General features: G+C 36.9%; 1 protein-coding gene across 3 annotated transcripts in view; it reads left to right on the forward strand.

The window, feature by feature from the left end:
* Nucleotides 1–25,648, forward strand: part of MCPH1 (Microcephalin) — a 148,204-nt gene that overhangs the window by 25,706 nt on the left and 96,850 nt on the right. For all 3 annotated transcript variants that reach the window (XM_081744609.1, XM_081744607.1, XM_081744608.1), the window contains exon 2: nucleotides 10,733–11,737. In XM_081744609.1, the coding sequence (XP_081600735.1) occupies nucleotides 10,735–11,737 (1,003 nt within the window). In that variant the 5' untranslated portion in view covers nucleotides 10,733–10,734. The remainder of the gene's footprint in view (nucleotides 1–10,732; nucleotides 11,738–25,648) is intronic.

Genomic DNA, 25,648 nt, shown 5'->3' on the forward strand with positions numbered 1-25,648 from the left:
GTTCTGCTGTTCGTGATATTTTGCAAACCATGACACACACACACACACACACACACACACACACACACACACACACACACACACACACACACACACACACACACACACACACACACACACACACACACACACACACACACACACACACACACACACACACACACACACACACACACACACACACACACACACACACACACACACACACACACACACACACACACACACACACACACACACACACACACACACACACACACACACAGAGTCTAACCTCACAATCTTTACACCAGTACTGTGATTCCTTCCACTGCTCGTGGTGTAAGGAAACAATACATCTCAACACAAATGCTGGAAATTTTCATGTAGTTCTTTTCTAGACGCTCTCTTGCCATCTTGTAGCTTGCTTTTTTTTCTTTTTGCTCTTCCTTCTACCTTTCTTATTGTCGTAAAAAGTTGATTTTGTCGTCGTCTTCTAATTCCACCTCTACGCTTATTCCTTTTCCTTTGTTCTTAATCCTTTTCACAAACTGCTTAAACTGTCTCTTTGTTCCTTTCCAATTCCTAAGAAATCGTCCACATATCTGCTGAACATAACCAATCTTTCTCCTCCTCCCACTTTCACCTTTTGTTCCCATTTGTTCGTTACAGGTTCCGATAATATTGGGCTTAATTTTGATTCTATACTCAATCCTTCCTTTATTCTCACTAACTTTTCCCCTATTGTACACACACTGTTCTTCCGTGTCAGTTTTAAGGCTTTTATCATTTTTTTTCTTTCTTCCACTTCCGTATAGTCTTATTCTTCTTTCTTCGTCCATCACCTTCAAAATATAATTCCTGCTGGGAAACATAGATTTGACGTCTGCACCCTGACACCATGCGCGCCGACTATGTGATTGCTCCGGGGCTCCAGCACCCACAAGATTTTTAGCTTGATAAAAACAAAATAAAATAAATATTTCTCACTTGCCATTACCGAAAAACAATAACTAACTAACTCTATGGTCTATGGAACCCGGAGGTTCAATGCCGCGTTCACAAAAGCTCTCCATTGACTTCTATCTTTAGCTAACTGCATCCTGTTTCTACTTTGTAATCCAATCTCTGAGAGATCCATCTTAATATTGTCCTCCCATCTGCGCCTAGGTCTTCCTAATCGTAGTTTTCCGATGTGTCTTCCAGTCAAGACTTTGAAAGCGTTTCTACTTTCTTCCATTCTAGCTACATGACCCGCCCACCTAAGCCTCCTAGACTTGACCACCCTAACAATGTTGAATAAACCATATAAATTATGTAGTTCCTCGTTATGAAGTTTCCGCCATTCCCCATTCCCGTTCCTCTTGGGTCCGAATATTCGTCTCAGGATCTTGTTCTCAAATACTTTCAGTCTATGTTCTTCCCTCAGAGTAAGTGACCATGTTTCGCAGCCATACAAAACAACAGGCATGATTATCGTTTTGTATATTTTAAGCTTCAAATTCCTCGACAGAATTCGCGACGATAAGAGATTTTGAACCGAATAGTAACTCGAATTCCCTGCTTTTAGTCGACATTTAATTTCTCCGTGAATATGATTTTCCTCTGTCAATATTGATACTAAATAATAAGCAATTAAAACATTGAGATGGAAGTTAAAACTTCTACCCACTAAAACATAATTTTGTTTGTTTGAAATGTGTTTGTGCAAAGGCAACCAAGCAACACACTCCCCATTCCTTGCCTGTTACTGGCCTAGTCAAAAGCAGTCCCCACAATAAATAAAAAATAGAAAAAAAATGGTACTATATTGTGAATTAAACCGCATATTTTCGACTTGCTCTGATGTTTCCTTACAAGTGACACAGTAAACCGTAACAAGTGACACAGTAAATATGACCACTCCATTAGTCAACAATTGTTTTACAGTGCTCACAAAAAATAAAGAGAAATCAATTAAAAAATATCGAGATTCCCTGAAAACATATAACACGTCCCGCCACTAATATGCACCTACTTCTTCTTGTTTTGGTGTGAGTCATTAGTTTTTACAGTTTGTCAGTATAGCTCATTAACACCTTTTATATATATACACTGGGTGTTTTAAAACAACACCGACAACGTTTGGGAGGTGATTCCCGACACTAAGATAAGACAAAAAATATCTTGGTACACAAAGGCTTTCTTTCGGAGTTATAGGCTGCTGAAAACATTAAAAAAAAAAAAGAACTTTACAATTACATAGCTCCAAAATTATGGGACCTACTGTAGTCGGGTCAAGACTTCACTTAGGAACTTGTATGTGCCATCTCAAAATTTCAAAATCCTGCGGTACTTTCGCAACAATTTTATAGAGATAGTTAGTGAGTACTTCAGATTATATTCCCGTAGCCAAAACTCCCTCTATAAAGATTGTTGCTTGACTACCTTATGATTCTGAAACATGTAATTTTTTATAGCGCACATTTTACTTCCTAAGTGAAGTCTTGAACCGACTACGGTAGGTTACATACTTTAGGAGCTATGGACATTTTAAAGTTCATTTTTTCATGTTTTCGGCAGCCTATAACTGCGAGAGGAAGCGATTGTGCACCCTGGTTGGTCTATACTTTGTCTTTCCTTTATGTCAGGAATCACCTCCCCAAACGTTAATGGTGTTGGTTTAAAACACCATACATATATAATATGGTTTCTTTTCTTTTAAAGTCAACATCCTAATAAATTACATATTTTTTGTTCCAGGATTTTCCAAATTTTATTTTTTTCTGTCAATCCAAGACTTTTTTTTTTGACTGAACAATCGAACAATTTCATGGAAAGCTTCAGTCCTCCCTCCTTCCACCTTAAAAGAGTATGGGAAATTCAATGTTGCCAATTTCGACAATTGACTTCTATTAATGAAAGTTGGAAACAACCGATTTAAACGTATTTTTTACAAACGAAATCCTCTGTAAATAGGAATTCAATAACACACAAAGAGTGAAAAAGTGAATGACTGGACCAGGACATGAACCCAGGATCTCCGACATACCGTGCCGATGCGTAAATCACTACGCCACCCAGTCACTGATTCGTAGTGCCTGGTCCAGTCAATCACTTTTTTACTCTTTGTGTGTTACTGATTTATCTTGTTTGGTTAAAGAAGGAACATACGCCAAAACTGCTTTCCTTTTCGTTATTTCCGTGTTTTCTTTCAAATTGTATAAAATAGCTTTTTTTAAAAAAAATGTTACCTTGAGACTACCTATCAACATGGAAAGAAGTTTTAAGATATATATATATATATATATATATATATATATATATATATATATATATATAGAGAGAGAGAGAGAGAGAGAGAGAGAGAGAGAGAGATGCAAAAAAGCCGGCTTTTTTGAATCGATGGTTTTTTTCACATAAAAAGCCGGCTTTTTTGGGGAAAAAACGAGAATTTTGGAAATTTTGGCTTTTTTCATTTTCATGATTTTTCTATCTAAATAGCTTTCTTATAGTATATTCTATACTTAGATAAGAATTCCATGACCTAAATGCCATATTTCGCTCTAAAATTCACCATCAAGATGGATGGAGCACATGTTTTACGAATTAAAGCTAACATGAAGAATGTAGTATTTGAGGGCAATTTTAGAGGCTATTTAACTTTATTTTAACTTTTGAGTTATCGATATTTTTTCTTCTCGATATCATTTCAGTTTGTCGTCTGTTTCATTTCTAAGAGCTTAGTACTCTAGCTTCTAACGCAGAAGTTAAACTTACGTTTTTCTATTTATCCGTCAAAGCGTACGTTTTTCAATATATCCGTCTAACCGTACTTCCACATTTCTGTTATACTGTAGCTGTGCAACGATTTAGCAATAATTTTCCGGATACAACCTTGAATACTAATTTATACAAATAATCAGTAGCGGATTTAGAAACGTACTTTGGGACGGGTTTCTCTGATTGTTTCATTTTCTAAAATCTCCTAATTTTATTTGGGAGGAGCTTGAAGTTTATGAGTACAGGCATAACTAATACTGTCTTTCGTTTCTTTTATATATTTAGCGATAATCTTCCGGATACAACCTTGAAGATCATTTTGTACTGAGAATCAGTGGCGGATTTAGAAAAGTATTTTGGGAGTGTTTTTTTCTTACTATTGTTTAGTTTTTCTAAACATTCGTAATTTTTATTTGACGGCAGCTTAAAGTTTATGAGTAAAGGCATAACTAATAGATATTTCGTTTGTTTTAGACATTCCGTAATTTTGGGGAACAGGCTTCAGTCCGAAAGACCGCTCCCCCCCCCCTAACCCTCGCAAAACCGTCACTGCTGGTAATTAGTAATAATAACTATTTAAAAACAATAAGAAATGAAGTCAGCCAACTCACAGTACACGCACTATTTCTACTTCATAGATGGAATGAAGAAAAGTTTTGTCAGAATGGTCGAATGCTGAGTTGAATTCCGGACTTCTCGATAGAAGCGCAAAAGCTCCAGTCAATCATGTTTGTTGTGCAGTTGTATTTATCTTAACTTAAATATATTCCGTAGTCCTTCTTTTTTTGTGTGTGTTGGTGGGGTGGGGAGAGTTCCATAATGATATGAAGGGTGTGAGCCGAGAACATTGTAACTAACAAATTTTCAATTGCTGAGTTACGCAGCATCAGATAGGCAGCAACGCGTACCGCTTCGTTTAATCCCTCATGTATAGACTTATGTGAAAAATCAGCTTTCCGACTTTCAAAATGGATTGTGCAGCAGAAAATTTCTAATTTCTTAAAATAGTAAAATTATGGGTTACCATGTTCTTATCTCACACCCTTCATGTTCAATCCCTCTTGTTAAAAATACAGAAAACTTGAGGACTGAATAAACCGTGATGGTGCTTATATAAAACTGTAGAATTTCAAGAATATACAAAACCAAAAGCTGTAGGTGTGCAGCCTTTAAGTGTATCATATAAATCTAAGTATTTTTCTTATGTTTTATTTTAATTTTATTTTGTTCCAAAAAGAGGGTATGGAATATTTTGAAGTAAAAATACTACATAGAATTTGGCTACTTATTTGAGTATTTTTTTAAAAAGAAGTATTTACTTTTAGGGTTGGCTGGTTTACACCAGCTGTTTTTCTTCTTTTTTTTTTAAATAAACAACTGGTTTAAACCGAAAAAAGAAAAAAGAAAAGGTACGAAAAATGCGAATCGTGTGAACTTCATGGTGACGTTTCCATACATCAAACCATCTGCATTAGTTTTATTTCCTTTTCACCTTTTAATCAAGGTGTCCCATGTTCAATTCTCGGTCGAACCACAACCCTTCTTTCATGCGTAAACAAAGTAGCGGTTCAGATGTCACTTTAAGCGAAAGTCTTCTCCTTGATAACCTCGGTATTACGTAAGGATGTTAAGCCTGAACATACGAAACGAAACTAAATTGTATATTTCTGCATGCCTGAATGCCTGTTGTTTTATAAAGAAGCCAAGGTTGCTTAAATATACTGATATAAATTGACAAAATTTATCGATTGCCTACGTAGCTTCCAACATTACTTGGATTGTACTTTCAATGATATGTACGCACTAAATTTGTAATTTAATACCTCAGTTTTAGCGTACTGATTATGATACGTTGACCTGTAAATTTTACATGCAAAGCAATAACAGGATTTTTTCCGTTATTGTTTTACATTTAGAGTAATGACGGGATTTTCCCGATGGCTAGGGCGGGAGTTTCTCAATTTAAGAAATTTACTGACCGGACGTCTTTAAGCTTATGTGACCTCTTCCAGCATAACCCCATTGTTGCGTAATAACACCAAGGCGAAACAAACTTATTTCTGTCAATATGTAATACTAGCAGCGTTCACCCCGCTTCGCTGGGGTCACCCCGGAACGCAATAAACCTTGTTAATTAGATAATTTTTACTTTTTCGCTTTCAAGTGATATGATAAAAACCATAGTAGATTGCAGTAAATGTTAACATTATATCGCCTGTCATTTATGTTAACCCGCCCCGCTTCGCTGCGGTCACCCCAACCCGCCCCGCTTCGCTGCGGTCATCCCGGAACGCAATAAACTTTGTTACTTAGATAATTTTTACTTTTTCGCTTTCAAGTGATTTATAGCGCCTGTCAGTTATGTTAACCCGCCGAGTCACAGGGTCATGCGGGTTGCATATAAATACGTTTATTTTTATACCTATGATGAACTAATAACAAAGGATTTGTACGTATGGACACCTGAATGGTCAATTATCTCAAGACACTGGTAATTGAAAATTAAAGTGATATGATAAAAACCATCTAGGGTCCACATCCTAACAACCCCCCAAAAATGAAAGAAATCGGTTCAGCCGTATTAGCGTGATGAGCGAACAAAGGATTTTTTGTACGTATTGACACCTGATTGGTCAATTATCTCAAGACACTGGTAATTGAAAATTAAAGTGATATGATAAAAACCATCTAGGGTCCAAATCCTAACAACCCCCCAAAAATGAAAGAAATCGGTTCAGCCGTATTAGCGTGATGAGCGGACAAAGGATTTTGTGCGTTCTCTTTTATATATATAGATAGATAAATACATAAAGCAAAATATCTAAACCCAAAAAAACCTGGTTTAAACCAAAAAAGCCTAGTTTAAACTCCCCCCAAAAAACGGGCTTTTGGCATTTTCAAACACAACCATGGCTCTTGCCAACCCTGCTTACTTTTGTATGTAGGAGGTTAAAAAAAATCTTATTATATACATTGGTTAATCCTTTGGAATTCATAATGTAAATATGTTGAGAAGTAAAACTGTTTGAAATATCTTTTCGAAATTCATGGTTTATTTTCGAGGTTTTATATTATTATTGGCATCAACCACTAATTAAATGACATTTTGTGTTGTAGAGAAGCGAAACAAAATCTGGTTTATCAATTAAAAGCAGAATTTTCAAAAAAGCCCAAAATTTCCCAAGCAAAAAAGCAAAGCAGAAAAAACCGAAATTTTTTCCAAAAAAGCCGGTTTTTTTCCGAGCCCTTGCATCTCTATATAAATATCTAGTGGATAAACATTCTCTTGGGGGGTGTTTACCAAATTTTTTGTTCATGTAATGATTCGCGTATTGGCATGAAAATATATGTAATTACTAGACTTAAGGAACACTTAAGGTAGTGTTAAGATGACAAGGTAGCTGTTTACGACCATTCCGAGAACCTTAAAAATTCTAAGCATACAGTTCAGGACAACAATTTCACACCATTCTGCATCAGTTTTCGAAAGCAGTATGTTTGAAGTATATTACTAAGGACCAAGAACTCTAAACTTAATACTGAAAAAGGAATTTTTGGTAAAAATTGGGAAAATATTAAAAGTTTTGTCCATAAACATCAAGTATCTAATCTTTATTTATAAAAATATATTTGGTTAGAGACTAACTTAATATATTTACAAAACGAGATGAAAAAAAAAATCGTTCATTATTACGTTTATAAGTATTTATCAGGGTTGGCAAAAACCATGGTTTTTATTGAAAAAAAAAAACAAAAAAACTTTTTTTTGGTCTAACCCGTTTTTTTTTTCTTTTGTTTAAACCAGGTTTTTTTTTTTTTTTGTTTAAATAATTTACTCTATGTATTTATATTAAACATGGACAGAAATTAGTTTGTTTCCCCTTGGTGTTATTATGCAACAACAAGGTTAAGCTGGAAGGGGTCACATGAGCTTAGAGCGGAATCCAAACCGCTTCTCGGCTTACATCCAAGAGAAATTGTACATTTGGACGCGAAACCGGGACTAATTAGTCACAAATGCGATTGCCGACTCACTCACGAAGGACTTCTGATAAAAATACGTTGTACTGATCTTTACATAGGCCTACTTGTTAATATAATTGTCAAGAGTTATTTCAGAAGGACAAAAAGATAAACATTTACACAAGTAAAAACATTAAACAGAATTATATATAAATCGGGAAACTCCCGCCTTAGCCATTGGGAAAATCCTGTTATTACTTTAAATGTATTTGCATGTAAAATTTTAAGGTCAACGTATCATAATCATTACGCTAAAACTGAGGTATTAAATTACAAATTTGGTAAGTATATATCATTCAAAAAAATTAAAACCAAGTCAAATCCAAGCTGATTTTGGAAGTTATGTAGGCAGTTGATAAATTTGGCAATTTCTATCAATATATTTAAGCAACCTTGGCTTCTTTCTAAAACAACAGGCATTCATTCAAGTAGAAATATATAATTTGGTTTCATTTCGTATGTTTAGGCTTAACATCCTTATGAAATACCAAGGTTATCACGGAGAAGATTTTCGCTTAGAGCAGCGTTTCCCAACCGGTGTGCCGCGGCACACTGGTGTGCCGCCAATGGTCCGCTGGTGTGCCGCGAGGAAATCGAAATAAAATTATTAATTCATGGCTAGGGATACGCACGAGACAAGATTTGTGGCTGTCTCGTCTCGAAAATGTGCTGTAAAAGTGATGTCTCGACTCGAAAAATGTATACTTTAGTATTGGAAGAGCTGTGTCTCGACTCGAACTTTGTCAGAAAAATCCTGTCTCGACTCGTCTCGTGCGCATCCCTATTCATGGCAGTCAAATTGCAAAACATAGGGAAAAATGTATATTTGTATTTCATATTACTATGAACCTCTACTATAAATCTACAATTTTAATTTTCATACTCGGTTACTTCTCTGTACATTTTTCATGTTGAAAAGAGTATTTGTTATCATTGTTATGACCATTATTGCTTCTTTACTCTTGCAGATTGTTTCGTAATATCATTCAATCTTTTCGACAAAGCAAACATGCATACAAATGTGTTTTAAAAGTAAAAGAGATTTGTTTGTTCGTTCGTTATTTAGTGATCTTCCTTCTTAGTGAAAGGTTGGATACAGTTTTTGAAAAAGAAAGTGAATTTTGTAAATTATCTCATTGCAGTTGTTTTCTATTTTTAAATTAGAATGAAAAATAAGCATAATAATTTACCGAAAACCAGTCATCGAGCTTTCTTCTCTGTGAAGAGATCAGTAATCACAGAAATAAATTACCACGGTATTTTATATTTACAAATAATAATAATAATAATAATAATAATAATAATAATAATAATAATAATAATATCTACATGAGTGTGCCGCGAGAATTCAAGTTACACCTGCAGTGTGCCGCAAGTTGAAAAAGGTTGGGAAACGCTGGCTTAGAGGGACACCTCGAATCGCTACTTGATTTACACTTGAAAGATGGGTTGTGGTTCGACCGAGAATTACACAGGACCCCTTGATTAAAAGGTGAAAAGTAGATAAACGTAATGCGGATGGTTTGATATGTGAAACGTCACCATGAAGTTCACACGATTTAAAGCATTTTTCATTTTTTTTTAAACCAGTTGCTTTTTTGAAAAAAAAAACAGCTGGTTTAAACCACAGCCAACCCTGGTATTTATATATATATATATCGTCCCGTTCAGCAGCGAGGCTATATGAGACGTGGACCTACTGATTAACGTGGATTCCGAACCACATGAGCTCCCGCCGAGAATCAAACCCGGTTCTCCCACGCCAAAGGCGCCAAACAAGATAAATTAGTAGTTGCAGTTGGCATCATTGAATTTCAAAAACTGTTTTAAGGGGGAGGACTGGAGCTTTCCATTAACTGGTTAATTGTTATAGGGAAGAAATTAAATTCTTAAGTCCTGGAACGCATATAAAATTTGTTGTAGTTGATAGGGGAAGTTTATCTATCTATACGTACATATATATATATAAATTCTGTTCACAAACAACTTCGGATCCCTTTCAAAGACTAAGTCCAAAAAAGTGAGCCTTGAGCCAAGATACATCACGATTCCCACAGATCTGCGGGGGAAATTGAATTTTCTCTCCGTCCTTTTATATAGATACTAGCTGCTATAAGTACTTGTGCCGACGGTAGCCGAGCGTGGTGAGGCACAGACTTTTGACTGTAAACTGTGAAAATATGTTCTTTAACCCATACCGCAAAGTTAGGCTATTGTTACTTGATAAGTTTTAGAATAATTCTAATTTCATAGGATTGCATTCAAATGTTCGTAGATGACACAACATGCAAAATAGAAGGAAGATTGAGTAAACGTAGGGCTTACACCCATTGAGGAAACTGTCACTTCAGGATGGCCGTATATTGACCAGAGGATAGGACAGCCAAGCCGAGACACAGTACCGGCAGGAAACTGTGAACAATGGAACACAAACTCACTCCTCGTAGCACAAACTCACTCGAGCATGTGTAGATTAGGTTTCCCTAACGTTGTGATTGAGCCACACGGTCAGTGCGCTCATACCTCCCTCTCCACATTCTCTCCTACCTCCTGCGCTTGGCTGGCTTTCCTCTACTCAATATGCGGCCGACTTTAGGACTGACATGGAAAATGGCCCCAAAGTATTGCCCTTATTTTGTTCTGCCCTGTAGTGTATTATAAATTGGCTATAACTGATCTAAACAATAGCTAAAATTTCAAAATATTGAGAAACTAACTTATTAATGGTAGTTCTAGATTTGACGTTCACGTTAGCTCTGAACATAAACCTGTTTTGTTAGTAATTTTGCATGTTAAAAATGAAATCAGTAATAATAGTATTTTCAATATGGTTACTGTTTCCGTGTATTTCTTTTTTTCTGGAAAATACCTATATGCAAGAATGTAAAAGCAGAAAGGTACAATGTATTATATATTTCTGATTTTATGTGGCGAAAGACTAGCTAAACTGCTTTGTTTTTATTTGCAGATATGGCTCCGAGAACGAGAAGAAGTAGCACTTTAAAAAAGGGCGACCCTGTGGAGGCGTCTCTTTTTGGCAGCAGGCGAAGGTCGACAAGACGTCTCACTGACATCATTGTGCCCGAGTCTCCAGATCAGTCACCGACAGGTATCAAGAGGATCACATGTATGTCAGTTGCTGAAACCCCTGAGGATGATTTTGAAGAACCGAAAACCAAGGGTAGAAAGAAATCGTCTGTTTTAGATGTCACTGCTCAGTCTACTGTATCTAGTGGATTGGATCTACAATCATCAAGGGACTTTCGTGCCCATTTAGATTTGAACAAGTCGCATACTAGCTCTCGATTGGATAGTCCAAATCAGGTGCGGACACCCAAGTCTAAAGGGGTTAGTAGCAGTCGAAAGTCTACAGGTAAAAAACCGACAGGTGCCTTTGATAAGGACGTAGAGCAGACAGGTGCTCCAGAGTCTTTATGTAACGTAACTCAGGATCAAGTTCCATCGTATGATCAGTTAAAAACTCCTAACCGACGTCGTTCGAGGAAAAGTACGCTCAACTTAAGCAGTAAACGTGACAAATCAAAGGTTGTTAGCCCCAACTCCAAAAATATTACTAATCAGTTTAATACTCCGTCGCCATCAACATCGAATAACTATTCTCGAGGTACCGTGCGCGATCTCGAAAGCATGGTGCTTACCCCGGTTTCCGACTCTGCATCCCCAGTATGTTCCGAAAATGTGCGGTCACAAGTGGACCAAATTATTGGACAGTTAAATGATGATGATGATGACGATTGCCGCGGAAGCGCATCACCGGAGCTGTCAGCAAGGAAGAGTGCCCGACGTTTAAATTTATCGTCGCCGTCCCCAAGTAAGGTATCCTCTACTGCCTTAGATATCGTTCAAAAGACACCTCCGAAACCTACAGCGGAACCAGCAAGTGGTGGTGATGAAGCGAAGGATGATGATGATCTTCCGCCAACTGCTCCTGCAAGATTAGCTTTACTTGAAGGTAAGTATATCTATATTTTAATTTCTATATGGTATTAGATTATCGAAATAAAGCTTTTGTTTTTTGTAAATACAAGGTCCATTCAATAAATAACCGGAAAAGTTTTATAAAAAGTACAAAACTTGGACAAAGTTTGTGTTTTTTTTTCTGTTATTTTTTTGGTGCTGTCCTAGAACTATTATCAGATGGACCTGGCACGCCTTCCTCGCGAGCGGGATGCTTGAATCAGTGAAACAAGATGACGGCACCTTTGCAGGTTTGCACCAACGTGGAGCAGCGGAGTATCATTAGATTTCTGTTAGCTGAAGGGTTGAGACTAATCAAAATTCATCGTTGGATGATAATGCATAATGGTGAAAGTTGTTTGAGACGAACAGAAATGTAATACGCCTGTTTTCCCGTATCAAGTCTCGCAATGTTGTTCTCCGTGACTGCACAGACAGACTGGGCGTGGCGAATCTTCAACACCCGTTTGAACTTCTCATCCTACTCCTACACTTGTGTTTGTCTAAAACAATTTTCACCATATTGCACTGCCATCTGGCGGTGAATTTCTATTGGTTTCAACCCTTGGGCTAACAAAAATCTAATGACACTCCGCTGTTCCACGTTGGTGCAAACCTGCAAAGGTGCCGTCATCTTGTTTCACTGATTCCAAGCATCCCGTTCGCGAGGCAGGTGTGTCAGGCTCATCTGGTAATAGTTCTAGGACATCACCAAAATATAACGAAGAAGCACAAACTTTGTAGAACTTTAGCATTTTTTTACATAACTTTTTCAGTTATTTATTGAATGACTTTGTATTCCAAAACATAAGGAAGCAGGAAGCTTCAAATTAAAGACTGTTCGTACATATATAATTCCAGCAATAGTGATTCACCTTATAAATGCCAAAATTGTATTGCGATCCACACAGTCCTAATATTTGCTTGTGGAACTTAGAAGATCCTCAAAGGATCGGGAAGTTAGGACTAGATAAGAACGTTATAGTCTAAAACTTCGCGGCTGCTGTTGATCAAGAACACCTTTTAGTACTCTCCACTTGGCTTATTCTTTGAGAATATTCTACATTCGGTGACGAAAGATTAAGAGCTCGAAACAGTGACAGTTTTAATTTTGTAAGATTATCAGGTAAAATATTCTTGGAGACGTTATTCAGTTTCCGTATAAACTCACCATTGCCGTTCGTCAGTGCTAATCCTACATCTGTCAGAGGCCGTGGTCTTTCCGAGTCTCACAAGTTAACAGTTTCGTCGTGTCTGTGAGGGAGATCCGAGTTCAATATTGGCTCGGGGCTCATGTGGTTGTAATTCCTTGTTAAGCTCTGTATTCTCGACTTGCAAACCATCAGTACCGATATAAAACTCTAAATTTCAAACAAACATCACCTTTCATGTTCTATAATGGAAAATCAAATAATTTTAGGTGAGCAAAGCAATTTTATGCATCCTTGCATTCACAACAAAAGTCTGTGAAAAACCTTTTTTCTTTTATATTTCAGGAAACTACTCTATGCAGTCGTTTTCCTTTTTCAAAGAAACTAGGAATGATATCAAAATTTAGCTTTACAATTTATATTCGGTAGAAAGTAGTCTATGCCCTTAACGCATTGTTTACCAATAGATAATACTATAGGTTGTCGTATGACTAAGAGCTTATGCTCAGTGAAATTACGTAACAACACACAATGTCTAGAAAGCAGTGACTACTTAAGGATGGTAGTAGTTTGTAGCCAATACAGAACCATGAAACGAAAATTCTGAGACTGTTTTCTTTATCGTGTATTGAAAACAACCAAATTTACAGATACTGTAAAGTTCTCCCTGTATAGCGGTAGGTGTTAGGTTTAACAATATTAGTTGGGGCGAGAAATGTTTTAAATTTGTAATATATTTACTAAAAAGAAAAAGAAGTGTGTTGCTAGGTAGATTGTTGTTGTTTATTGAAATTGGGATACACAATTTGTGATTGGAATATAGGACATGGATTAAGGATAATATCCAAGTGAGTTACATGTAAATAAGTACCGTAGTATAAGTTGATGGTATTTAGTGTATTATAAGATTACAACATTATGATCAAAGTGTATTATGAGTTTTTATGAATAAAGGTATTTGAAGGAGGCAACAGGGTTGAAATATATGGAAGTTAGTAAATTTGAATATATCTATTGCTCTGCTGATAAATGAAATAATTTGGTGGAAATTACTTTTAATAATTACAGTTAAAAAAGTTTAACAGTAGGTAGAGCTTCGTAGAGTAAATTATAGTCCGGAATCGTCTCCCACTACCTATTTTTATTATAAAAAAATCCCCTATAAGCAATGGAATGCAATTACAGAAATACTATAACGATGTAATTTCTCGTTAGAAAGGGGACCGAAAGCCCGAACAGCCTAGGGTAGGATCTCCACAGAGCTCCGAGCAAGCTAGGTGGAGTTAATTACGAATCCTCAATGCTCTGAAGTAAGCAGAAAGGGGATTAAGAGTCACACAGCTCCGAGCAAGCTAAGTGACTGAGATTGGGAATCCGGACAGAACTCCGAGCAAGTTAAGCGGGAAGAAAAGAAGCGTAGAGTTCTGAAGCTAACTAGAGGCGTTGGGTTGGGTATCTCCTAGAGCTCCAGGCAAGCTAAGGGAGGGATTGACCAGCCGAGACTGATAACTGTCCATGAAATCCTCTTGGTTACATAGGCCCTCCAGGTGAGGTGATGGCGCTACTGTTCCCCGTCGTCCTGAAACTGGTGGTGTCGTTGTTGTCTCCGTCGTCTGCAACTGTAGTATTGCATAGTAAGGTGCACGTAGTTATTGTTTATAAATAGAAGCACGTGTAGAATGTTTGTAGACAGAAGCACATGTTGCGTGTTTGTAAACACAAGCACGTGCTACATTACAATATCCTCTTGAGAGTTGTTGTCAAAGATATTCGCATTTTCTTTATAATACCAGATAAAGGCAATTTAGATACTTTGGATGCCTCTGGTTTTGTAATTACTATCAGGGTTCGGAAGCTGGAAGTTTTCTTTGGACTCTCCAACCTTCTTAAATGTTAACGTCGTGTAAATGTTAGGCTACTAATTTGCAGACTTAAATTTGCGTATGTTTCTTCTCATTTCTTTCATGCAGGACACGTACAACCAGGTGAAGCACGTGTCTGCTTTTTATATAAATGAGAACTTTACTTTCATTCTCCGTGTGGTTTTTTTGTTTTTCAGGGGGGGTTAACTGCTGGAAGATGGCTACCCCCAAATACAAAATTTACGGAGAAATGAACAGAATCAGACGAAATGAGGTTAACAACAAGAATTTTAGGAATTAGTAAAAAAAAAATCAAAAGAATGCGATCTTGTCCAAGAATTTTAGGAATGATCAAACAAACAAAAAATCAAAAGATTGCGATCTCGGCCAATAATTAGTTTTTGGATCAGGGCTACCAAATTTTTGAACGGCCCCTAAATCGAGTTTTCGTGTTTTCTAAGGAATAAGCACATCATACTGTGTTAAGTGATAGTTTGTGTTTGGCTACATTGTATGTAGTTCTCCAAATATAAAGTCTAGAAGAAAATTTTTGATCTGGTGCTTGGGGTCTCGGGTTCGATCCCAGCCCCCGCCAAGTGAACTTTGTGGTGGACAAACACCGTGTGCGTGGGTTTTCTCGGGGTTCTGCCGTTTCCTCCCACTTTCTTCATTCCACTATTTCATTCATTACTCATCATCACCGTCTCCTTTAGCCTAACCGGCATAACGTGGGACGTAAAACTCAAAGATTTCATTTCATTTCAAAATTTTTGATTGAAATATATTGGATCTTTTGATCCAAAAAAGGCAATGACTGCTATCAGTGTAGGATGATTAAAGAAAAAAAGGAAATTAAATTCTGGACTATATGAGTTCACGGATTGATGCGAAATTAGGTAAACAAGCAAGAGCATAATATGACAGTGTTTCAAACCCACGTTCTTATAACTAACTTGGGACGTATATGCTGCTGTAATGGAGGGAAATACAGAAATGTAGAGCGGTAACTAAATAAGAAGGACGTTGCATCTGAACTGACTGTACTGAAATGGAGCAAAATCTTGGTGCTATCGCTTTTTAACAAACGTGTTAATTGATTTCACAACAGGGCGGCACAAGTAATGAAAATACTTCAGGATCTTACATCTTACATGTATAGCAAGGTAAAAATAAGAAGCGAAAAGTGCCCAGTGAGCTTTGTGGTGGACAAACACCGTGTAGGTTTTCTTCGGGTTCTCCCGTTTCCTACCACTTTATTCATCCCACCATCGCATTCATTTCTCGTCCTGTCTCCTTTAGCCTAGCCAGCATAATCGTGGGACGTAAAACTGAAAATTTTCATTTCATTTTTACGAAGTAGAAAGTGTGCCCTTTACCACATAATAATCCACGAGGAAGACATCATGAAGTGCTATGTTAAGGCAGTGTACAAAATGATCGTACAAGTGTCGCAAAGCTGTGTAACACAAGGCCATACAAAGTGTTTTTCCACTAGCCTCGGTTATGCGTATACCCACCGTTGCTGACGCGCCTGCTCTCTTCGAACGTATCCCCTGGCACTGCTCGGGCCTCCCTTCTACGTTCCTGCTCTGACTCGATTGTATAGCATTCGTGCTTTTTTGTGGTCACCTATCACACACTTCGTTTTTTATGCCATAAGTCTACAAATTATTAAAATTAGTCCTCCTGAGGTCCATCTGCAACTAGTAATGGAGCTCCCCATTTTATGCTAAAAGAAATGCATTTTTCATGAGTGTAAATATGTTCCCATAGAATGGGATGGCACGCAGGAAAGAAGTGTTTTATATGAGTTTTGGAATTTCTAACATCCTAGGTACATGTGTTTGATAGGGAGACCATCCGGAAATTCCCTCGAAAAGTTTATTTACGTAATATTTGCCAGGATTCGTAGTTTTAATATTTTATGAATTCTGAGTAGTGCGTAGTTTGCAACACTTAACAGTTGGAGTGTACTAATTTCGCGCTGCAGGGGTATATAGATGCATACGGATGTAGGAAAGGGCAAAAAAAAAAAAAAAAGTATGTAAATAGGAAATATTTGTGATTAACAGTAAAAAGTGAACGCCGGAAATTGAACACATGCAAGGCTGTAGGTAAATGCATACTAAAATAACTGGTAAATAGTAGGCCTAATGCAGTGTTGAAAACAGGTTCATGTGTGTCTTATCTGGGGCTGCCATCTGCGGAAGCTTAGCCTTTTTTTTTCCTAAAAGAAGTCAATCAGAAAGACGTAAATTGTACGTGATCGATGAAACTCATTCGATCTTGACCAATTTTGCAGTGTGGTAGACGCTCAGAAGCTCTGTAAATATATGAAATAATATGGTGTGAAGATCTTTGATTCTCTAGTTATTGGCCATTAAAATGGGTATTTGGTTGTATTTCATGACCAGAGTTCAAATCCCAAATTTAATGTATAGAACTCGTGAACCAAAACTTTTCAGACCATGATTTTTCATATCCTTACCGGGCTCATCAAGATCCTGTCATTATTTCAAATATGATTGAGACCTTTGTTTCCTAAGTAATAGTCCATCAAAGTAGGGTTTAGACTTAACAAACATGTTAAATCTTAAATCTGAATGTAAATGTAGTCATCATCAAAAGTAATCTGGCAGTATTGGCAGGTCACTTGCTGCAAGTCAAAGCTTCCATGGTGCACGGTCTTCCGCTAACCTCTTCGTCTTCACGTACGATTTCTGTATTTTAATATCATCCATTAATTGTAACCTCCTTTGCCCTCTCCCTCTTTCCTGCCATCATACCCTCTAGAACGTACCTCATGATACAGTTCCTTCTTAGCCAATGTTCCAGTCAGTTTCTTCTCCTCTTCTTAATAATTGTTCTTTTCTCTCCCACAGTCTCATTCGTTTTCCGCTCGACCCAGTTAATTCTCTCCATTCTTCTCCACACCCACATTTCGAGTTTCCAGTCGTTTTTTTTCATCATTTTTGTGAGCTCCTCCGTGGCTAAGCGGTTAGCGTACGCGCCTTTGGCGTGGGAGACCCGGGTTCGATTCCCGGCGGGAGCTCATGTGGTTCGGATTCCACGTTAATCAGTAGGTCCACGTCTCATATAGCCTCGCTGCTGAAAGGGACGCTAAACTAAAATCAACTCAACTCATCATTTTTGTATAATATTTGTGCCCCATACAGTACAACTGTCCACAGGAGGCATTTTATGAGTCTTTTTCTCAACTTTTTATTCAAAGTCTCAGAATATTTTTTTCTTCCTCGTAAAGACTTCATTTGTTATTCCTGTCCTTTTATTTCACATTTGCTCTTCGTATCATCACTACTAACACTGCCCAGGCATCGAAAACTCGTTACCTCTTCTATTTTCTCCCCTCTTATTTCCATGTTTAACACCGACCGCTTCGTTCCATTCACCATACCTTTCGTCTTTCTAAGACTTTCATCCCATATTCTTCACAGCCCTTCCTCAAGTTTTCTAACAAACACCGTGTGCGTTTGTTTTCTCGGGGTTCTCCCGTTTCCTCTCAGTTTCTTCATTCCACCATTTGATTTATTACTCATCATCACAGTCTCGTTTAGCCTAACCGGCATAACCGTGGGACTTAAAACTTAAAAACTTCATATTCATGTTTTTTAACACCTTATTGATTTTCTCTCCAGATTCCGCTACAAGCGCCATATCATCTGCAAACCGTGTACACCTATCATTGTACCTCCTGCTGAAATGCAGTCTTCATTTTGTATGTTCTCTTTCACTGTCTGTTCTAGATAGATATTAAACAATATTAGCGAGAGGCAGCATCCCTGTCGAACACCGCTTCCATTTGCACTTCCACTTGAACTCTTCTTCCGAAATAGGGGCCGCGGTGGCTCAGTGGTAGAGCGTTCACCTCTGGTGCTTGGAGTCCCGGGTTCGATCCCAGTCCCTGCCAAGTGAACTTTGTGGTGAACAAACACCGCGTGCGTGGGTTTCCTCGGGGCTCTCCCGTTTCCTCCCACTTTCTTCATTGCACCATTTCATTCATTACTCATCATCACCGTCTCCTTTAGCCTAACCGGCATAACCGTGGGACGTAAAACTCAAAGATTTCATTTTATTTTTCTTCATTCGAAATAAATGTAGTGTACTTACAATAATCTGCAAAAATTAATGACGAACAACTTTTTTTTTCTGTAGGGAAACAGTCACTTATATGTTTGTTTATTTTCATTGTTGCAGATACAGATGGGTAGCCATTTTATACTAATAATAGTAACGTAATGTATAGTTGTAACCAAATGGTCAATATTTTTTATACTAATTTCTTATAGGATGCGGCCTAATGTTTAGCACATTGCCTACTGTTCACTTGATCATAGGTAGGTTGGATTTCCAGTGAAGGTTTTGATATTGACCCAAAACTGCTGAGGCAAGCGGAGTAGCCATATGAATTAATACATGAATTCTGGTCTGAAAACTAGAATCACTGGTGTTGGGAGGGAATCCTTGATCTTCGCTCTCGCAGTTGAGTGAGCTCTCTGTTGTGGGCTGTAGTGTTTTTTGTATATGTTTCAATCCAACGATTATCTCCTGCCATTTTTATCCTGCGTGAATAAAACTAAAGGAAACTGTTTGGTATGATACAGTGGTGAATTTAATGTGGAGTTGATATATGTGAATTGTCTTTAATAATAATGCACAAAGAGTGAAAAAGTGAATGACGGGACCGGGACTCGAACCCGAGATCTTTGGCTTGCCTTGCCGATGTTGAAGGCACTGCTCTCTACTCAGTCCACATGGTCTTGTACCACAGCCTAGCAGATGTGCTTGGACAATCCAGTGTCCGGATATTGAGAACATCTTTTTAGATTATAGTTTCATACATATTAGTAAAAGAAGGAAACCGCTATTATATATATATATATATATATATATATATATATATACAGATAATACACACAACAGATTTTCTGTAGGTCGAATTCAATAACACACAAACCGTGGAAAAGTCACGGTCTAGTCATACACGTTTCCACTATTTGTGCATTATTGAATTCGCACCTACAGAGGATCTGGAGTGTAAAAAATTCAGTTGTTTCCCTTCTTTCATTAATATATACGAAATCACAACCGTATAAACGTGTTCTCAATATATGGACAGTGGATTCTTAAAGCACAGCAGCCAGGTTGTGGTACAAGCCATGTGGTCTGAGTGGAGGACACTGACTTTAGGAGTGAGAAAGTGTATGGCTGTTCTGGGAAGCGGATTGGGTACCGTAGTAGTGAACACATCGGCACGGCATGCCGAAGATCCCGGGATCGTGTTCCGTCAGTCAATTATTTTTTTCTGTTTGTGCACTATTGAATTGGCACCTGCAGAGGATCTGGTGTGTAAGAAAATTCAGTTGTTTCCTCTTTCCATTAATGTACAGATCTTTCGTATTATTTGGGACACATCCACAAATCCTTGTGACACATAATTAGTTTTCGAGAGAATGGTTGTAGTACAATTTGCGTCAGCGATGAACATTGTTTGTGATATGAACTAATACTTGAGAAGTTGTTGCCATTTGTAGATAAACTTAATGTACTTAGGCTAAGCCTCAGTTCAAAAATACCCACCATTTTATTTTAGTTATTTATTTATTCTTTTTTGGGAGGGGGGTTAAAATCCACATAAAGTTTCAATGGAACCTACCTCCAAAAATATACTTAAAAAGCTGGATTGAACTGACAGTCCTAATGTGATTGTAAAATACTTTCTTCAATCGTGTTTCTGAGTACACTCCTAGTTACAGAATTAGCTTAAAATATATATTTATCAAGAGATCATCTCCAGAACGAACAGAATACCATTGAGAAATAATAGATATGGTCCACCACATAAAATTTTCTCGCCCCAATTCCTTAAACTAAATCATATTATGCTGCAGTTATTAATGAAACTTTTTTAATTATTATTATTATTAATAGGATCAAAATTTAAAGCGTTTTCGGAGATCTTCAACTAAAGAAAATTCATCTCCAAAAGTAAACTACATCTTGTTTATCTTCCTATAAGAAATGACTTATGCCATATGATACGGTAATTAATGAAATATTTGTTTATAAAATGACAACAAAATAGCATGAGCAGTATTTTACAAAATTCTAATATATATCTGTATCTATATCTATCTATCTATCTATCTATCTATATATATATATATATATATATATAATATATAAAAGAATAAACTTTCCGTGTGGACATTCTTATGAAACTAATTTATGCAATATTATACAAATAATAATAAAATATTTGTTTATGAAATATGACCGAAGTCGCTAGAGTCATTTTTGAGAAAATAGTCTTAAAAGACTCTCATCCCGAAGAGTAAACTACCTCTTGTGAATTTTTTCGTAAGGAATACTTCATACAACGTTATAGAGTTATTACTGAATTCTCTGTCTTGTGTGTCTGTCTGTTATTTGCATTTTTTTCAGTTTTGAATCCTTCATTCGATAGAGCATCAAAAACTATCTCAGAAAGTGATTCAATTTTTCGCGTCACTTTTACCTTTCCCGAGGTATTGGCTGAAAAATGGCCGATTTCCAGAGATTTAAGGAGCCATATCTCGGGAACCATAAGTCATAGAGAGATGATGATGGTGTTGATCATTGCCTAAGAGGATGGTAAATATTTTGATACCAAATAGTAACCGTTAGCCATTGTCCAATTGGCCACTGGTTTGACCTGTGCCACTAATTAATATCGGTACCAAAATATATATACCATCCTCTTAGGTATTGATTAACACTAATATCATCTATCTATGACTTCCGGTGATATTCGCCAAAAATAGTTACGGTTCCGAGAAATTTAAGGAGCCCATATCTCGGAAACCGGAAGGCACTCGGTCAAAAAAGTTTAACACGCTTTTTCAGGCCAGCCACCCTGAATGAGGTTTTCCTGGGTTTTCCTCATTCACACCAGGCAAATGCCGGGGTGGTACCTAACTTATAGGTCCCAGGCCGCTTCCTTCCTTCCCTTTCCCAGGATAGTGTGCTCGCCGAGGGATGTCATCCCTCAAAACGTGACAGGCTAAATGGCCCTAGATGCCGAAAGCCCAGAAATCTAAATCCTAAATCGGAAACCGTAAGTCGTCTTAGAGAAATCATATTGGGGTTGATCAATACCTAAGAGGATGGTGAACATTTTGGTACCAAATAGTAACCGGTGGCCACTGGCTAACTGACCACCGCTCCTCAGATTTTGGCCAAAAACATTCAATTTCGGGAAATTTGAGGAGCCATATCTCGGGAACTGTAACTCATAGAGAGATGATACTTTGCGAGAAACAGAACAAGGTGCGGATAAAAAGATTTACATGTAGGAACAATCACAGTTATCGTTCCCACTCCATCTCTCCATTCTTTTTAAGTTCGTTCTGGCAATGCTCTTGGAGCATTCTTAACTGGTTTTGTCTGATTCTTCCGAGCCACTTCAAATGCTACATACTCATGTGTTAGTCATGTGAATGGTCTGTGCTCTGAAGCATTTTTTTTTTTTTTTTTCGTCTACAGCAAATAATACTATGGCAGCATTCTTTAAATGTGCGCTATGATCCAATTTATACAGCAAATCGTAAACCACGGTACAAACTACTTTTATGGCTCTACCAGAGAATTTCCTCGTTGAAGTTAATGGGCAAAAAGAAAAGAAAATGATTAATAGTGTGTTGTGTTCACAGTTACGAATACTTTTTTCATTATCAAGTGACAGGGATCGTCAGCTTCTGCATTGTTGCAAACCATCTTTGCAATGAAGTGAAAACAGTTTTTATTTTATTGTGAACACAAAATTTTAAAAGACTTTTACATCAACCAATCACTAAGTTTCACAGTGTTGCTATGCACAATTGGTGAGAACGACGCAATTTGAAAGAGCAAGGCGCATTATAGATGTACGCCCCACTATCTGCAGTGAACGTGGCAGTATTGTAGTGTAGATCTTCACAATGACTGGTTAACGCACATTTTGAGGCAGGTTTTAATTTTCTGCTTTACTTCAGCGTAAAACAAATATGAAATAAAATATTTTAAGTCCAAGAACTACTATCTGTAGATTAAAGGAGGCGAACAAGTGATGCATTAATAGAAATGAAACTGAGTTTAGAGATTCAGTGGTTCGTGGATCAACATGACGTGACCTACTGCTATCACCACCCACCGTGACACACTCTGACCAACTGATCCACCGACCCAGCATGACCCACTCTGCTCAGTGCATTGTACATATCTCCTGAACGCTGATAAATTTGTCTAAAATTTACTTTCAAGGCCTTCATTTTTCTTCCTTTTTCATTTGTTTCCTTTTATTTACCTGAGATGAGTAGGCCTGTATCTAAGTGAAAGAAGGACTTCAGACACTTTTGGATACTGATATTTGTAATTGTAATAATAGCAACAGAAGTTACTACTTGGCTTTCGAGACAGCTGTGCGTTTTATACTTCTTTTCTTCCTTTACATTGGACTACTTTACCTTGATTTAGGACTTTCAAATTTCATCCTATTTTCCACTGAAAAGTATTTGTAATTCAACAAGGAAATAATTATGTATGATAATTAAATTGAAATTCATCGTAATTTGGACCATGACAAACACTTTCCCATTTTATATCGTAAAGGTCAGATGCACCGGTGTTGTAACAGAGCGGTGCTTGAGCGATTGACAATAGAAATTCAAACTCCCATTAGTGATAATTTCACTGCCGTGTTTATCAAAATATGAACAAAATCGCCAGAGTCGTTTTTAAGAAAATCGTCCGATAAAGGAACTCTTTCGCTAAAAATAAACTACCCCCCCTTTTTTTAAGGTCAGATGAGTTATGCCAAATTTTAAGGTTACGAATCAAATATTTATTTATCAAATATGAAGAGAATCACCTGATTTGTTTTTGAGAAGGTCGAGAAAAAGAAAAACTACCCGTTCTTAATTTTCCTAGAGAAATGACTTACACTATATGATTTTAAAGTAATTTATGAAATACAATCAAAATCGTTAAGATCGTTTTTTCAGAAAATAGTAATTTATGAATTTTACCCTTAAGTAAACTACACTTATTTTTAAGGTACGAAGAAAATTTGAAAACTTCCTTTGGAGAATTGTATAAAAACCTGAAGTTCAAAATTTAGTTAAGATACGTTAATCGGTAAGGCCTTTAGGCGAGAGTACACTAGGACGAACAGACGTGCAGATGTCGAGAATATTTGTGGGCAATGTAACGTGTAATCCATTGAAATCAAGAATTCAATCCGAATACTTTCTTCTCTCCTTCCGTCGTTCGAAAGTAAAAGTGCGTTTGGAAATCATTCATAACAAAGTTTGTTCGTGCTCGATCAAATTCACTGTAAATGTGTTCAACTGTGATCTGGAAAAAAAAGTAATACAACCACATTCCCCTTATTTTTGTAGTACATACTCGTGCATTAGTACAGACAAATTATAAAACACCTTTCTTCATGTGTCACTTAATTACAAATCTAAAACGCTATACTTAAAAAGGAAATTTACCTTTATTTTCTCAACACCCACACTTGTATAATTACAGACATAAAAATAGTCGAGTTACATAAAAAATGAGTTCGGGAAACTTCGAATTATTCTTGCATATCTAGTGAAGTATAGGACACAGGCCGTGTCCAAAAGTGGGAACTGCACACTAGATAGTGTATACTGCTTCAAATTAACTTGTAACCCGCACTTCGTTCCAGCACCTCATCGTGGTTGAACATGGAACATTGATAACAAAAGAAAGGAGAATTTCGCGTGCTAACAAAAATAAACGATTTTTTTTTTAATGTAACCGGAAAATAATTCATCTATTAAAAATAAAAATATCATACAAATTGACAATATGTACGCTAACAGGTTCAGAAGTTATTTCGGTCACCGTACCTGCAAATAGTTATAATTTCGTATCTCTCATGCGCAGATTAACAAGAGCAGAGTGTAAAGGCAATGATTGCATACATATTGTGTTATTCGCACAATAAACTCTGTATGACATAAGAACCACCGAACTGTTGGGATGTTCTGTTTTATTAGGCATGTTTGCACGAGGGAATATTTCTTAATCCACTGGGAGGCGAATAGCACTAGGGGTTAGGATGTCGATGACGTGGTTACAAGCAATATGACGCAACTCCTTAGTCCTTAAAAGTTAGGAAATTCATTGCAAGCGAAGGCAGGACGGAAAGTACTGAGGGGAGTGCTATTTATATTAAATGTGACACAAAACTACTATGGGAAATGAATAATGTATCAGATCTAAGATAGTTCATGTTGTATAAAATTGCTTCCTATGTACTGGATTAGACAACAATGACACCATTATTGTGCTATTTCTGCCGTATTTCTTACAGCATAATAATTACGATATTTCTACCTTGTGGAGATATTTTAAGTTTCTTAGATGTTACTCTTTCTTTGTGAATCTATAGTTTTTACCTGTAAATCTTCGAAATAGTATCTCCATATTCTTAATCTGCACCAAAAATTAATAGTTACAAGGATGATAAGGGAAGAATTGGTTTAATTGAACAATATGAAGACCAAAATTCGCAAAATTTACAGGAAAAAGCTGTAATGTCACTATCAACTAACAATAACATATGAGGAGTGTATTTCCAAAACATGCTAAATCCAAAAATGTCCGATTTTGAATTGGAATATGGAAGAGTATACTGTGGAACCTCTTACGTTAAATTTTGTAATTATTTGTTGTTAAAACACATTATTTTGTGTGGTAAATTGCATTTGAAATATCACTTAGTGTCAAAACATGCTAACTACGAAAATAATTTATTTCCTAAATATGCTATATCCAATTTCATGGCATAAAATGCTACCCATGTTTTTAAATATTTACGTT

Source organism: Thermobia domestica, chromosome 17 (genome assembly GCF_964235325.1).
Source record: "Thermobia domestica chromosome 17, izTheDome1.hap1.1, whole genome shotgun sequence".
Classification (NCBI taxonomy): domain Eukaryota; kingdom Metazoa; phylum Arthropoda; class Insecta; order Zygentoma; family Lepismatidae; genus Thermobia; species Thermobia domestica.